The following is a 16,785-nucleotide window of genomic DNA, read 5'->3' on the forward strand; positions in this document are numbered from 1 at the left end:
CCGGCCTCTTTCGAAAATAAGCTGGAAAGGGCCCAGTTGAAAAGGATGCCTCCATATAGCAATTGCTGCTACACAGATAAGTCCCCTAATGTGACTACAGTGCACCTGAAAATTCTTACAGATCAGCCCAACGCCATCCGGATCGCGCAAGGCGGAGTACACACATTCCACCTTGCTCTCTGTATTAGAGAATGGCACGAGGACGGGGACCTGCAGTAACCGCGGGAATGAGGACGGGGACAAAACTTGCGGAGACAGGACAGGGGTGGGGATGGGGAGAGATCCCATAGGGATGGGGACGGGGACAAACTTTGTCCCCATGTCATTTTCTACTTTGAAACCTGTTAATCAAGTGGATTGTTATTTATGTTTCGGTGATGTCTACAAATCAATATTTTGATTTTTTGGAAAAGCAAGCAAACATGCTGGCCACAATTAGCAAAAATTGCATGGGGGATGCTGTATACATCCTGCTACTAGCATGTCTTCTAAGAAGACATTTTCTATTGCAGGAAGGACTGTGGAAAACAGGAGAGCTAGATTGAACCCTAAGATTGTTGATGACTTCTTATTCATCCACAGATTTAAAAAAATCATACAGTGCTTCAGAGGGCATATTTCTCCCCTCTAGGGCATACAGAATGGGTTGTATTTTGCACCCCCAGACATTTTAACAGGGTGGATTATGATTCCTTGGGGTAGTAGAAATCAGCTATTGTTTGGGGTTGGAAGGATAGAGGGAGGGGTGAGGAGGAGGGTTATTATAGCTGCTCGTTGTTATTATTGTTTTCTGTTTGTAATTTATACACAACAGTTGCACAGCATATTCCTTTTTATACTTTAATAAAAAGATTTAAATATAAAATCATAAGTGTTCGAGGCTTCATCAGATGAGGACAGAGCCCATGGGGACGGGGCAGGGATGGAGACAGGGCCTGCAGGGATGGGGTGGGGACAGAGACAGAACTCATGGGGACAGGGCAGGGATGGGGACAAACTTTGCTCCCGTGTCATTCTCTACTCTGTATAGCTGGTGTTGTTCAGTTCAGATGATCCTCTTCTCCAGCCCTCCTGTTTTGTTTTGTTTTTTTACATTGGGAGCAATTAGAATCAGCCTTCGCATGTATTTGGATGCCTGCAATGCTATCCTTTAGCACAGTGGTTATATTTTACTACATTGGGAATAAGATTAGCAGGGGAAAATTGGAAGTAAGCTGCTCAAGGCCCTGCTCCAGCTGCGATGCATCTTCTATAGATGCTGACTACTGCTTGGCCTCCCTGGCAGAAATGAGGTAAGACCTGAACATCATAGAACAGAGAGAGAGAGAGGAGAGGGATGCTGGACACCACATTGTGGGGAGGAGGATAATGCTGGGGACCAAGTGCCAGTGTCACACCCTAAATAGTGCTGACCTAGGCAGTTGCTTAGTCAATCTGTTATGAAACTGAATGTATTGAGTAGGTACAGGGACGGACTGACAGTGATCTGGGTCCCCGGGGCAGTAAAGGTCACCGGCCCCATCTCGTGCACTACTGCATAGCCCCCCTACTACAGCATTGCCATCATCCCCTCCCACACACCACAGTCCCCAGAGCCTTAGTGGGCCCTTCCCAGTCCTATCTTGAAGGGCCCTGGTATTCAGGGGCAGGAAAGAACCCCACTTTTTCCTGCCCACTACTGGTATTCTGCCTGGGCCCCCTAGAGCCTCTGGGCCCTCGGGCACTGCCCAAATGGTCAGTCCGCCCCAGGTAAGTACATTAACCTGGAAGGAGAGAGATCTTGCAGGGAGGACAATAGAAACTATAAGCAGGAGGGTCTGTAAGATGTTTGGATGATTAACTGTTCTATCATTTCTACAGTATTTTTGTGGCATTTATTTTGGAAGCTTTCTTTGTGGAGTATTCGCTTGAAAAAAGTGAAGTTGAAACTGCTATTGAAAAGAAAATTCAGGAGCTTGGAGTGGGAATCCAGGAGTAAGTAAATAAGTGACACAGTTTAAATAAAGCTAACTAAACTGTAATCTTTGGAAGTAATGACGACAGTTTTATTAATCAGAACCAGTATTCAGAGTATATAGCGAGAGAGAATTCCTACAAGCTCTGGCCAGCAAAGATGATGGATGAACTTTCTCTTTTGTACAGGTTTATATTTACCATTATTTCCTTTCATTATTTTAAGATCAATAGAAATAATTTGATCTGCTAGGACTTATTTTCCACATTGTTCTGAAAATTACTGACAATTAGCAGAATATGCCACTGTTTCATGATGACAGATCCTAACATTGAGACTGCAAGCCAAGGTTGGAGGCTGACTGAGAAGCATTTTCCTCTTAATCCAACTGGAAGACTTGCAAACAGTTTTTTTGAAAATTCAGTATTTAGATTCACTGTTTGGCCTGGGCTTACTCCCTCTTATGTTCTAGGACCTGTTTTGTTCTCCTTATTACTTTCTTCCTGGCGGAAGGAAACCTAGGGTTTTTTCAATCAATATCTATGTTCTCATATTTTAAAGAAGTGACCAGTTCTTTTCTGCCTGGCCATCTTTCTATGTTTTAAAGGTGATGAGAAGTCCAGGAGAAGGTTATTAGATAGATTTTAAAAATTCATTTTATAGCAATTTCAAATACAATTACATAAGCTCAAATCCTTATATAAAGAAAATTGGTACATTGGAAAATTATCACAACAAAATTAGGGGCCCCTTACCATGCGGCAGTAAAAGGTGGCCCATGGTGGCATCGGCACATGGGATTGCCACACGCCGAGGCACCTGTTACTGCAGTGAGTAAAAGGGCATTTTCCGAGTAGTGGAAACACATGGCTGTGCACAACTGAAAAAATTGGTGCAGGGCCATTTACTGATGGAGCCCTTACTGCCCCCTATTTAGGAGGCAGTGAGGGCTCCAGCAGTAACCTGGTGGTAATTGGGCAACATGCAGTGCAGGGGCGTAGCCAGACTTTTGGGGGAGGGGTCCAGAGCCCGAGGTGAGGGGGCACATTTTAGGCCCCCCCGGCGGCGCCGACCCCCCCACCATTGCTGACCCCCCCCCCCGCCGCCACCACCAACAACAACAATTTTGACTCCCCCCCCGCCAACGACCCTTTCGACCCCCCCCCCTCCTGCCGCCAACCCTCCTCCGCTGTCGCCTACCTGTGCTGGTGAGGGACCCCAACCCCCACCAGACGAGGTCCTCTTCTTCCTTCGTTCTGTTTCTGAGTCTGACATCCTGCAGGATGTCAGACTCAGAAACAGAACGAAGGAAGAAGAGGACCTCGTCTGGCGGGGGTTGGGGTCCCCCGCCAGCACAGGTAGGCGACGGTGGGTTGGCGGCGGGAGGGGGGGGGGTCGAGAGGGTCATCAGCAGGGGGGTCCAGGGCCAAGTCTACGGGGGCCCAGGCCCCCCTGGCCCCATGTAGCTACGCCCCTGATGCAGTGTTGCCCGATTATCACCAGGTATGCCAACTCCCTGCCCACCGGCACTAGAAGATAAAACCTATTGTCTAATGCAGTCAGTCTCAAACCCAGTCCTCGGGGACCACCTAGTCCCATCATGTTTTCAGGATATCCACAATGAATATGCATGAGTTAGGTTTGCATGCAAATCCATCTCATGCATATTCATTGTGGATATGCTGAAAATCCGATGGGACTAGGTGTGCCCCGAGGACTGGGTTGGTTTAGTGCCAGAAATGGCATGCAGCAGAACCACAATGACCGCCAGGCTCCTGGACATGCCTGGCAGTAGGGCCAATTCGCCACATGTTACCCTGGCGGTAGCCCTACCGTCCGTTGATAAAAGGGCCTCTTAGGTTGTTAATGAAATTTTTAATATTTGAGCTCTTTCAGTTTGGTCAACATGCAGATTTATTTTATTTTGCTGTGTTTTGTAATTACTGTGGAAAATGTAGTTCACTTGTAAAATTTGGAACTGGCGCAGTGTATTGGTCTGGTTTTCAATTTTTGTTTTTTCAAGTGAGTTAGGTCTAATGTTTTTTTATGATTCAACAATTTTTATTATTATGAAGAAGTCAACATAATACAATAGTAAGTTCTAGTGTGGGGTATATACAGTTGCTTTCAACCTCATTTACTCTGCTCTAATACAAAATCATCAACTAATATCCCTCAAAATTATATTATCCCTCGACTACTCCACCCTCTTACCCGCTGATCCCTCCCCCTATGCCCAACTCCCCCATCCCTTCCCCCTTACCTCCCATCCTTCCTGCCCTCCCAATTAACCCATGTCGTACTCAAGACATTTCTGTTATCATACATCTAATGTTTTTTAAATCAAACACCTTGTTTGAAAATACTGTGAAGTATTCTCAGTATGGAAAACTCTTTGGCGCACTGGTCGCTGATCATTGGAGATTAATGCGTTAAGCCCCGTTTAGCATGCATTTGCTTGCTACTTGTGGTAAGAGCCCTCGAGCGTGTTGTTTCACGCGCTCGAGGGCTCTGATCATGCGGGGTTAGCAAATGCCGATGCTAGTATGGCGCTAACAGTCTCTAGCGCCGGCGTTTGCTTTTGATCATGAAGGTATCAAAGCAGGAGTTGCTCACCTTCTCTTCCTGACCCAGTGGCACTGGTCACACTTAAAGAATGATCCTTTGCAGGGAAATCTCCTTCAGTGGAGCATTTGAGTGCTTTGGTTTCTAGGGGACAAGTTTCAAGTTCCCGTAACTACGTATGAAGTCTAAGGGTACTTTGTTATCTGGAGGCCTTCTAGCCAGTTTTGAAAGGAACCGTAGCTGGATGTTTTCCTTTGAAAGTTTCCATGGCTACAAAGTGACCGTGAATTTCATATCCACTTCTACTGCAAGTGAACTTTTAGTGGAAAATTATTGTATTTTCAAATATATATGCATTCTGCAAGACGTGGAGGGGCATTTGACGTCTAAATCTGATTTGGGATGTTTTGCTGAAAACGTCCAAAAATCAAGTGGCAAACATTGCCGTTTTCAAACCAGAAAGTCTATCCTTTTGTTTCAAAAATGGCCATCTCCTAAATGTTTTGTGCTCAGTGTGTTTTTCTTTTCTGACCATTTTCGAAAAAAAACAAAAAAAAATGTCCAAGGGAAAAATGCACAAAAACAAGCCATTGGGATGTATGGGGAGCTCCTTAGTTTCCTTCCTAGACCTTAATAAAGTTCTAGGAAATCTACTTCACTATCCAACTGAAAGTACATATGGGATGGACAACTGGGATGGAAAACTCTGGGCAATTTTCAGATAGTTTGACCAGGTAAATCGTTCCTTAGCGAAGTTAAAGTCCCTTTTACTAAGCGGCAGTAAGCCCAAAGTGGGCTTACCGCTTGCTAAAAAGTAAGTACTGCTGGGCTACCGCAGCAGCCCAGCGGTACTTCCCACCCCAGCACGCCGTCATATCCAGCACTACAAAAATATATTTATTTCTGTAGCACCAGAGTGTACCCGGCAGTAATCAGGCAGTGCCATGCGCTGCCTGGTTTGCGACGGGTTTGCACAGGAAACCTTGCTGTCACCTCAATGGGTGGTGGTAAGGGTTCCCCCCCCCCCCCGAAATGGCTGTGCGGCAAGTGCTTTACTTGCCACACAGACATTTCCTGGAGGAAAGAGAGACTTTCCTTTTACCCACTGTAGTAAACGGGGGCCTCAGTGCATGTGAAAAATTTCCACAGCTTGGTAAAATGGCCCTAAATTACTTTAAAAACATTTTCCCCCTCTCTTCAGTCATTTAGGGGTCCTTTCACTAAGCTGCGGGGAAAAGGGCCCTGCGGTAGCGACAGAGGCCGTTTTTCCCACATGCCAGGGCCCTTTTTACAGCAGCGGGTAAAAAGCCCCTTTAAAAAAAATGGCCATGTGAGAAGGAGCACTTACCACCACCACCCACTGAGGTGGCAGTAAGGGTTCCCGTGGTAACCAGGCAGCATGCAGCGATGCCCGATTACCACTGAGTTAGCACTGCGCTATTAAATTTTAAAATACTTTTCAGTGCTCCGGAAATGGTGCACACTTAAGCCGGAACTACGCCGGTGGCCACGTTGGGCCAGCGGTAGTTCCGGGATAGCGTGCACTAAGCCTGCATTGGGGTTTACCAACGCTTTGTAAAAGGTCCCTTAGTAAACTTGTAAAGGGTTAGCATGTCAACACCACTAGTTTTAACAACAATATAAATTAATGGAAAGGAACAGTCAAAAATCAACTGACAATTTAACTGACCGTATTTCAATTTATGAGTACAAGAGGTGACGCCTCACGAAGCCCCCGGCTACACAATTTGAAAGCTCACAGGGGCTGGGCTGCTTCATCATCGGCAACCACCTCTACAAATTTTTCTCTTATTACTTTTCCTTTTACTTAGAAAATTCACTGTACATAGCACTTAGCTTTAATTCCAACTGGATTCCCAAGACGCTGTATATGACCAAGACCAACGGTGGCCAGCGTTTCGTTGCCTGCCTCAGGGTCACATGGTCTGCGTCAATCTGTAAAGGAGAAAAAGTAGTGAGAACACCCAATATACAATGTGGCACTAATTCTATCCTACAAAAATTTTTTCTTTTTGAAAACCTTAACTCTAAGGAACCTCAGCTTCAGCGGGCCAGTAAAAGAAAAAATGGCCTCTGTAACTTAAATACTGGGTTACGTCAGACGCCAGGATATGACCTGACCAATCAGCTTGTAGACAATCAATACATCGTCCGAACACAACTCATGATCTCTTTCATTAAAGGGTCCTAACCTCTGTAACTAGAAGAAGTGACCCCATTCGATTTTACCGTTAAGACCCGCTGGAACCAGTGAGTTCAAGCGGTGTATCCACTTCTGTTCACACTGGAACAGAATCCGTTTCCTATTGACTCTAATCCTTACTGGGGAGATCTCTATCTGTTGAAGAACAAAACATTTAAATTCAGAAAAAGAATGTTGCATTATTGCACAATGATGAGCAAGTGGGGTAACAACTTTGTTAGTATTAAGCACACTGCGATGTTCAATCAGACGAACATATAGTGTACGTGAAGTCTGCCCTACATAGAGCTTACTACATGGGCAAACCAAACAATACACTACATAGTCTGATTTACAGTTAGTGTCCACTTTCAAAACAAACTCATATGAAGTGACCGGGTGTGTGAACACCTTAATTTCTAACATGATGTCACACATACAGCAACCCCCACATTTTTTATGTCCTCCAAAGATGGGAGTTGAGAACCTATGCATCGGTAGCAAAGAAGGGCATAAAAGTTCTTTTAAATTCTGAGACCTGCTATACGCAAAACGTATCTTTTGATTTTTAAATGTTGGTAAAGTCTGTATTATACTCCAATGGTCTCTGAGTATCTTGGCTATCTTATAAACGTCATTGCTGTACCGTAAAACACATGTAATCAATCCATCCTCTTCATGAGATGTTTCGATCCTTCCCTTGGGCTGTAATAGAAACTCACGATGATTATATTTGGCCCTACGGTATGCATGTTTAACAATCTTCTTGGGATACCCCCTATCATATAATCGTTTGCTTAAAGTTCTTGCCTGCTCACGAAAATCTGCCATCTCAGAACACAGCCGACGATATCGCAACATCTGAGAGAATGGTAAACTGTCTTTTAAACATCTGGGATGGCAACTTTCATACTGCAAAAGACTATTGACATCCGTCTCCTTTCGATATACGGTAGTCCCAAAAGAAGATGCCTCCTTCTTAACTTGAACATCCAAATAGCTGATCTCTTGAACATCATGATGACTCGTAAATTTAATGGTGGGATGGCATTGATTTAGAAAATTTAAAAACTGTTCCAAAGTCTGTAAATCTGCCTCCCAAACAAAAAATATATCATCTATAAATCTGCACCACAATTTGATGTGGTGCCAAAGAGGACCAGTAAGGATTAGAGTCAATAGGAAACGGATTCTGTTCCAGTGTGAACAGAAGTGGATACACCGCTTGAACTCACTGGTTCCAGCGGGTCTTAACGGTAAAATCGAATGGGGTCACTTCTTCTAGTTACAGAGGTTAGGACCCTTTAATGAAAGAGATCATGAGTTGTGTTCGGACGATGTATTGATTGTCTACAAGCTGATTGGTCAGGTCATATCCTGGCGTCTGACGTAACCCAGTATTTAAGTTACAGAGGCCATTTTTTCTTTTACTGGCCCGCTGAAGCTGAGGTTCCTTAGAGTTAAGGTTTTCAAAAAGAAAAAATTTTTGTAGGATAGAATTAGTGCCACATTGTATATTGGGTGTTCTCACTACTTTTTCTCCTTTACAGATTGACGCAGACCATGTGACCCTGAGGCAGGCAACGAAACGCTGGCCACCGTTGGTCTTGGTCATATACAGCGTCTTGGGAATCCAGTTGGAATTAAAGCTAAGTGCTATGTACAGTGAATTTTCTAAGTAAAAGGAAAAGTAATAAGAGAAAAATTTGTAAAAATTTGTAGAGGTGGTTGCCGATGATGAAGCAGCCCAGCCCCTGTGAGCTTTCAAATTGTGTAGCCGGGGGCTTCGTGAGGCGTCACCTCTTGTACTCATAAATTGAAATACGGTCAGTTAAATTGTCAGTTGATTTTTGACTGTTCCTTTCCATTAATTTATATTGTTGTTTGAACAGAAGTATTTGGAGGGATTTACCTTCATATTTTGTTTTAATTGTTAACACCACTAGTTTTGTCACTTCATTTTGTTTGTTCTGGAAAAGGGAAGATCTGCCAAACGAGCAGCTGTTGGACAACATGGAGACATATGAAAATGATCAGAATCCCGTAGAAGGAGGAAAGATAAGCTCTAAAGGACTGATGTTTCGAATTGCTTCAAAAAGTGAGTATATTGCTAATTACAAAGTCATCAAATAGTCAAGTACATAGGAGCCAACGTTTCAAAATTATTGGGGTGCTAAGCCCAGTGGAAATAACCCCTCCCTGGACACATTTAATGAATATTCTCTATATTGGGGGTGCTCAAGCACCCACAGCACCCACAGAGTCGGCTCCTATGGTCAAGTATGCTCTCTATATTTACAGAAAAAAATGACAAAAGCTGCTTGGTTCATGTGGAGAGAGAAGCATGTTAGAAAGTACATCCTACTCAGAATTTGGACGTCCAAGTGCTGGAAATATCCAACATAATCCACTTTACAAACTGAAATGTCCAAATTAATAAACTGGGAAAACAAGGGACATGGATGACTCTATGGCCATTTTATAATATGGATGATCCTAGCGGTTAGAACAGTGGACTGGGGATCAGGGGATCCAGGTTCAAATCCCACTTCAACTGTTTGTGATTTTTTTTTTTTAATTGCAAGCCCTCCAGGAACAAAAACTATCTTCTGTACCTGAATGTACACCACTTCAGTAGCTTTCAGGTGTCTTATATATTCAGGTACAGTAGGTATTTTTCTGTTCCTGGAGGGGTCACAATTAAAAAAAAACATTAAAAAGAACTGAAGTGGAATTTGAATCTGGGTCCCTTTTTTCTTAATCTATTGCAGAAAGCATTAGGAGGATTTTTTACTAAGGCGCATTCATGTTTTTGGCGCGTTCTAAATGTTAGAGATGCCAATGCATTCCTATGCTTCACATTAAATAGATATTTAGTTAATGCATAAAGGTCTAATTAGGCAGATTTTCTTTCGATAGGATCGTCAGATCAGCGTGTGTGCTTCCGGATTGGCTAAACTGAGCCAAGCAGATTTCAAAGGGCACCACATTGATCCTAATACAATCCTCATTGATCCTAATACAAATATTTTCAAAGTTCATATCTTTTTTTTAATCTATTTTTCAATTATGTAGAGATTTCTTAATTATATTTCTAATCTTCAATAGAGTACTTAGCTTTCTCAGCTTTAGTAGAGTTCATACTGGAGACCCGATTCCACCGACATAGGTCTATGTTTCGCTGTGCGCTGTGTCAAGGTAGTCTCTTGTTTCCTCATAGTGTCACTCTTAGACCCTCTAGATTACTCCTCAGATCTGCATGCTGCTCTGTTAAGACTGTTCATAGTACCTGAAGCTTTCATAGACCCTGCTATGCTATCCCTTGCCAGTTTCACATTTAGGGAAGAGGAAGGAGGCAGCAATCACTAGGGGATTAAGGAGGTGTCGTGCCTTGATCCCTCCAGTGGACATCTGGTCAGTCAGAGCACCTTTCTATAACCTGGACATGACAAATACTAGGTCTAAATAACAATGTCCAACTTTTTAGATATGGACATCTCTTTCCCTTCTGTGATCGGAGTTGGGCATTCATATTTAGACCCTTCTCTAGTCCCACCCAAAACACACTTTGACCACACCCCTTTGCCATATGGATGTACTGCAATGTTAGACAGCCCTTCCCTTTATATAATCGGAATATAGATGTCTAAATATCAATTTTCAGACCTCCAAAAACAAGAAAAGAGCTCCTCAAATAATCACCATCGTCTTCAAACATCAGAGAAATAAACTGAAAAGGAAAGAACAATAGTTTTCTCGTTAACTTATTAAATTAACTGGTACAGGTAGACCACGGTCTCATTTTTATTTTATGTTTCATGGGTGAAGAATTTTTTTTTAAATCTAGAGCTTTATTCACATGCATTAGCAAAATGTTACATAGGTCTGTTAACATAGATCAGTGTTCTTCAATGCAAGACCCAGGGTCCAATAGCGGCCACTGGACCACTTCAGGGGCAGTCCCCATCATCATTCTGGGGGGTGGGAGGCGGGTTCCCACTACAGTGCCATCCTTCCCAAGCTTGCAACAGAAAGGAGGAAGTGTTTTGGGGTAAGAGCCATATGCTTGAAGGACAAGGGCATCTCTCAGTAGAATACATTTGTAAACACCACCTCCTGAAGATACTCTCAGTGAAGTTTGAAGGTGATCTGAAACAAATGAATGCCATTGAAACATCTGGTCAGCAGTGTTACAGCCCCACAATGCGCAACAAAATAGAGTTACTGCCTGGCTATCGCGTGGCTCTTACAGTAATTTCATTTTTGGAGCGTGTCCGATACACGCGTCCTATTTTTGGATGCACACCAAGCGTTATTTGACGCGCATAGGTCATTACCGCCTGGTTACCGTGCGAGTCTTTACCACTAGGTCATTGGCTGGCAGTAAGGCCTCAGACCCAAGATGGACATGCAGCAATTTTGATTTTGTCGCACATCCATTTTTGGCAAAAATTTTATAAAAGGCCTTTTTTACAGGCGAGGTGAAAAATGGATCAGCGCGCACCCAAAACCCGTGCCTACACTACCACAAGCCATTTTTCAGCGCACCTTAGTAAAAGGACCCCAGGGGCTATAAAATGAGACTGATGCATTCTACTGTTGTGTAATGGTTTACTATGCTAAAATGAGTGCTGCAAGGTGATGTAGGAATGAATTTTAGAAAATTGTTTTCAAATCCATTCTTTTGCAGATGTAGATGGAACCAGTGGCGATCCTAGGTCGGCTGCCGCCTGGGGCGGATCGCCACTACGCACCCCCCCCCCCCCCAGGTGCAGCGGCATCCGTCCCCCCCAGGGTGCAGCACGACACCCCCTGGCGCAATGACAGCCCCCTCCCCGGCGCATCAAGCCCCCGTCCTGGGTGCATTCTTGACTGCTGGAGGGTGCAGAGAGCAGCCGCATGCCTGTTGGCTTCACTGGCTCCCTCTGCCCCGGAACAGGAAGTAACCTGTTCCAGGGCAGAGGGAGCAGGGAACCAGCGGAACCGACAGGCACGTGGCTGCTCTCTGCACCCTCCAGCAGCATGGACCCGGGGCGGACCGCCCCCACCGGCCCGCCCTTGCTACACCACTGGATGGAACTTGATATATGCGTCCCGAAAGTAAACCTTCTTGCTTTTTTTCCCCCAGGATACAGAACAGTGGATGCACTGCTGCAGCGAATGTTTGAGGCAGAGATATCCCCAGGAGATGAAGGGCCTCCCATGAAGGAGATTTTAAAGCTGTCTCCCAATGACCTGTATCCACAAAACCCTACTTTCAATGACGTTGCATAGTGCTCTGAGGGGCCCTTTTACTAAAGGGTTGGCGTGCAGCAATGGGCTTGCCATGCACCAATCTGGAATTACCACAGAAACCTAGCGGTAGTTCCCACCCCCTGCATGCGCCATTTCTAGCACTACAGCTCCCGCGATAACCTGGCGGTAACCGGGCAGCATACAACGCTGCCCGATTACTGCTAGGGTAAGCACTGGCGCTACAATCGGGCAGCGTTGTATGCTGCCTGGTTACCGCCGGGTTGGCGCGGGAGCCCTTACCACCACCTCAATGGGTGGTGGTAAGTGCTCCCCCCTGAAATAGCTGCGTGGCAAGTGGTTCACTTACCGCATGCCATTTGTTTAAATAATAATAATAAAAACAAGAGACAACCTTTTGCCTGCGGTGGTAAAAGGGGGCCTCAGTGCACATCAAAAACATGGCGCTGACTCTAGCACAAGCCCCCTTAGTAAAAGGACCCCTGAGTGTGGAAAAGGAATTCGAACTGAAATTGAAATGTTTCAAACAATACTGCCCATTTTTCTTTATGCATCCTAATAGACTCAAAATATTTTATTTCCATAAAACCCCTCCCAACCAGGGGCATAGCTGCTATGGGGCCACGGGGCCCTGGACCCCCCTGCCGGCGACCCTCTCAACCCCCCTCCCGCCGCCTGCTACCTTTGCTGGCGGGGACACCAACCCCCGCCAGCAAAGGTGGTAGGCGATGGTGGGTGGGGGGGTCGAGAGGGTCATCGGCAGGAGGGGGGGTCAAAGTTGTTGGAGGTGTCGGCAATGGCGGGCGGGCGGGGGGGCTAAAATGTGCCCCCTCACCTCGTCTCTGGACCCCCCTACCGTTGAAGTCTGGCTACGCCCCTGCTCTCAACCTTGAGTTTTCTCAGTTATTACACAAAACACTTATCAGAATAATTTGTTTTCTTATTAAATAAGATAATTTACAGTGGAAAATATTTGAACTGTGAATGGCAATATAATTTTTCTTGGTTCAGAATAAAAGCAATGTTCAAACTTTGCAAGAAAGTGGAAGATAGTATTATTTTTCCCAAAGTTTATTAAATATGGTAAAATTACCCTTTAATGTGCATTAGAACTAAAATAACATTTACATTTTATTTTAAGTCATGTTATGCATAATGCAGGTCATTTCTTGAACTGGAATTGTGTAGTTCAATCAATAACTGATGAGCTTCTCACTTCATTTGAGTGTCTATATTTTTGTAACCATTATGTATTAAAAGAAACAAGATTTGCACCATGGCAACTTGAAAATCTGTTGTCTTTGTCAAACTTATCAACCATAGGGACAAAATGCTTCCTTAATGGAAGAATCCTAAATATTGTAAGGGTTGTAACCCATATTGCAAACTTTCTCCCCAAAAATCTCCAAAATAACCTTAAAAAGTTGCAGCAAATTCTTAACAAGAAAGGAGGACCTACATATAGTCAACATTAACAGGTCCTTTTACTAAGGTGCGCCGAAAAATGGCCTGTGCTGATATAGATACGTGTATTGCATGCACGCAACTCCATTTTTCAGTGCACCTACAAAAATGGCCTTTTTTTTAACCGAAAATGGACGTGCTGCAAAATAAAAATTGGCGTGTGTCCATTTTGGGCCTGAGACCTTACCAACACCCACTGACCTAGCAGTAAAGTCTCACGCGTTAACCGGGCAGTAATGGTCTACGTGAGTACAATGCTGATTACCACCCAGTCAGCACCACACGCCGGAAATTTTCTAGCATACCTAGTGGACACGCGTAAAAAATGAAATTACCACCCAGGCCTCGTGGTAGCTGGGCAGTAGTTCAAAATTGACACATGTATGCACCTATGTGGCTTAGTAAAAAGGGCCCCTAAGTTACTCTTAGAGTTTGGGTGTGCTTGTTTCACATGGAGGGGCATAATCGAACGGGGCTCCCAAGTTTTCATGAGGGCATCCTCATGAAGGGGTGGAGAAACCCATATTATTGAAACAAGATGAGCATCCATCTTTCGTTTTGATAATACGGTCGGGGACGCCCAAATCTCAACATTTAGGTTGATCTTACAGATGGTCGACCTTAGAGATAGTCATCCATGGGGCCATCTCAAAAATGACCAAATCCATGCCCTTTGGTCATGGGAGGAGCCAGAATTTGTAGTGCACTGACCCCCTGACATGCCAGGACACCAACCGGGCACCCTAGGGGGCACTGCAGTGGACTTCACAAATTGATCCCAGGTGCATAGCTCCCTTACCTTGAGTGCTGAGCCCCCCCCCCCAAAAAAAAACCCAAACCCACTCCCCACAACTGTACACCACTACCATAGCCCTAAGGGGTGAAGGGGGCACCTACACGTGGGTACAGTGGGTTTCGGGTGGGTTTTGTAGGGCTCACATTTACCACCACAAGTTTAACAGGTAGGGGGGATGGGCCTGGGTCCGCCTGGCTGAAGTGCACGGCACCCACTAAAACTGCTCCAGGGACCTGCATACTGCTGTCATGGAGCTGAGTACGACATTTGAGGCTGGCAAAAAAAAAGTTTTAATTTTTTTTTAGGGTGGGAGGGGGTTGGTGACCACTGGGGGAGTAAGGAGAGGTCATCCCCAATTCCCTCCGATGGTCATCTGGTCAGTTCGGGCACCTTTTCATGGCTTGGTCGCAAGAAAAAATGGACCAGGTAAAGTCGGCCAAGTGCTCGTCAGGGACGCCCTTCTTTTTCTATTAGTGGCCGAGGATGCCCATCTCTTAATCACGCCTCAGTTCCGCCTTCACTATGCTGCTAACACCACCCCCCCCCCCCCCCATGAACTTTGGTCGTCCCCGCGATGGGAAGCAGTTGAGGACGCCCAAAATCGGCTTTCGATTATGCCAAATTGGGCAATCCTGAGAGAAGGACGCCCATCTCCCAATTTGTGTCGGAAGATGGGTGCCCTTCTCTTTCGAAAATAAGTCTGATGGTCTTTTTCTATCTTTTATTTGGGTTGTACACTGCTTTGACCTATCAGAGAAGGTGGTTTAGAAAAAGTGTTTATCAGTCCATCATCTTCCATCCAATTCTATTTTTCTGTGTTCTCTTTCTGCAAGTAAACTACTTCACAGTATATTAAATATACTTCTGCTTTTTACTGTGTGCTAAAGACATCCAAATACAAGATAGATTTGTGTTTGAAATGTTCTCTGCTTACTGTTGATTACTTCAGCACCCCTCCCCCTTCAATATTATGAATTAGTTTCAGAGTTTTTGAAGAGAGATTTGGGCGTGAGAAGGGATTTTGCCAAACAGTAATACTGGACCACTGGGAGTTTGGAGAGGAATCGTGATACAACAGCTTCTGGGTAGGGTGTTTCCCCACTCGGCAGCCATAAGTTAAGTACTACTGTGCCTTCACTTTTTAGAGGCGTTAGTTTGAGCAATGTACAATAAGAATATAGAATTGTGTGAGAAATAATTTCAGTAGTTGATGCATGCAGTCATTTATATATGTACTAGCCGTTGAGCCCGTGTAAATGGACTAGTTTTGGAATGGGGGGGTTCCGAGGCCCCCTGAGGTCGCCGCTGCTCCGCCCCCCCCCCCCCCGGGCACTGTCTGTTATTGAACTTACATCGCACCACGCAGACGCAGCAGGCACATCAGCAAAGCTGCCATCGGGACAGGCTTCCTTCTCTGCCTGTGTCCCGCCCTCATGTGACGTAACATGGCGAGGGCGGGACACAGGCAGAGAAGGAAACCCGTCCCGACGACAGCTTTGCTGATGTGCCTGCTGCGTCTGCGTGGTGCGATGTAAGTTCAATAAGACAGTGCTCGGGCCGGGTGGAGGGGCGGTGGTGGCGGCGACTCCGGGTGGGGGGAGCGGTAGCAGTGACCTCGGGGGTGGGGAGAGGGCGGGCGGAGCGGTTGCGAGTTCGTCTGCGGCATGCGCAGTAGAGACTTCCTGCTCTGTCCCGCCCCCCTCATCACGTATTGATGCAGGGGCGGGGCAGAGAGGGAAGTCTCTACTGCGCATTTGCGAGTTGAGTACAACACTCGCCTTTTATATGTTTGATGTGGGGAACATGCTATTATGCAGTGTAATTATGTTATTATGTAATTAAGCACACAGTGGCTTAATGGCTTAGTTATTTTTAACGAACAAAAAGACTCCACAGCTTGAAAATGATAATAGTAGAGAACTGTTGGTGAATATTAAAAATTTACTTGTAAATATTCTTAAAGTGAAAGGAAAAGCCTCAAAGAGCTCAAAATCATTTACAGAGCTGACAGGATCAAATGATCTTCTCTTCGGCAAAAAACCTTCACCTCAAAATTATCTCTTTTAGTTTATCACTTTTTAATAGTATTTTTTTTTAGCATTTTTTAGCTTATCATGAAAGCAAAAATATATACACATATTCTACTGAACACATCTTAGTAGGCATTTATAGAACTTGTGCTGCTTGTTCTCAACTCGCCCCAGGCCCACGATGGCCAGCGTTACACTTTGCAGCTTCAGCGTCCTGGTAATTGGGGCTACTGCGCATTGACAGCACGTCTAACTTCCACTGCCACACATTGAGCAAAGAAATGTTTTCTACGACTTCTTTTAAATTTACTACTTTGTAGCTTCACTGCATACCCCCTAGTCCTAGTATTTTTGGGAAGAGTAAACAAGCGATTCATGTCTGCCCATTCCATTCCACTCATTATTTTATAGTCCTCTATCATATCGCTCCTCAGCCGTCTTTTCTCCAAGCTGAACCCTACCCTCTTTAGCCTTTCCTCATAGGGAAGTCATCCCATCCCCTTTATCATTTTCATCGCAC

General features: G+C 44.9%; 1 protein-coding gene across 2 annotated transcripts in view; it reads left to right on the forward strand.

Annotated features, from left to right (window-relative positions):
* Positions 1–12,285, forward strand: part of LOC115465454 (two pore calcium channel protein 1-like) — an 85,939-nt gene extending 73,654 nt beyond the window's left edge. Inside the window, exons 17-19 of one of the 2 annotated variants that reach the window (XM_030195921.1) lie at positions 1,861–1,974; positions 8,702–8,820; positions 11,851–12,285. In XM_030195921.1, coding sequence (XP_030051781.1) covers positions 1,861–1,974; positions 8,702–8,820; positions 11,851–11,996 — 379 coding nt within the window. In that variant the 3' untranslated portion in view covers positions 11,997–12,285. Of the gene's footprint in view, positions 1–36; positions 212–1,860; positions 1,975–8,701; positions 8,821–11,850 lie in introns of those variants that run through there. The other variant, XM_030195922.1, reaches the window with a different exon arrangement.
* Positions 12,286–16,785: the final 4,500 nt, after the last annotated feature.

Source organism: Microcaecilia unicolor, chromosome 3 (genome assembly GCF_901765095.1).
Source record: "Microcaecilia unicolor chromosome 3, aMicUni1.1, whole genome shotgun sequence".
Lineage (NCBI taxonomy): Eukaryota > Metazoa > Chordata > Amphibia > Gymnophiona > Siphonopidae > Microcaecilia > Microcaecilia unicolor.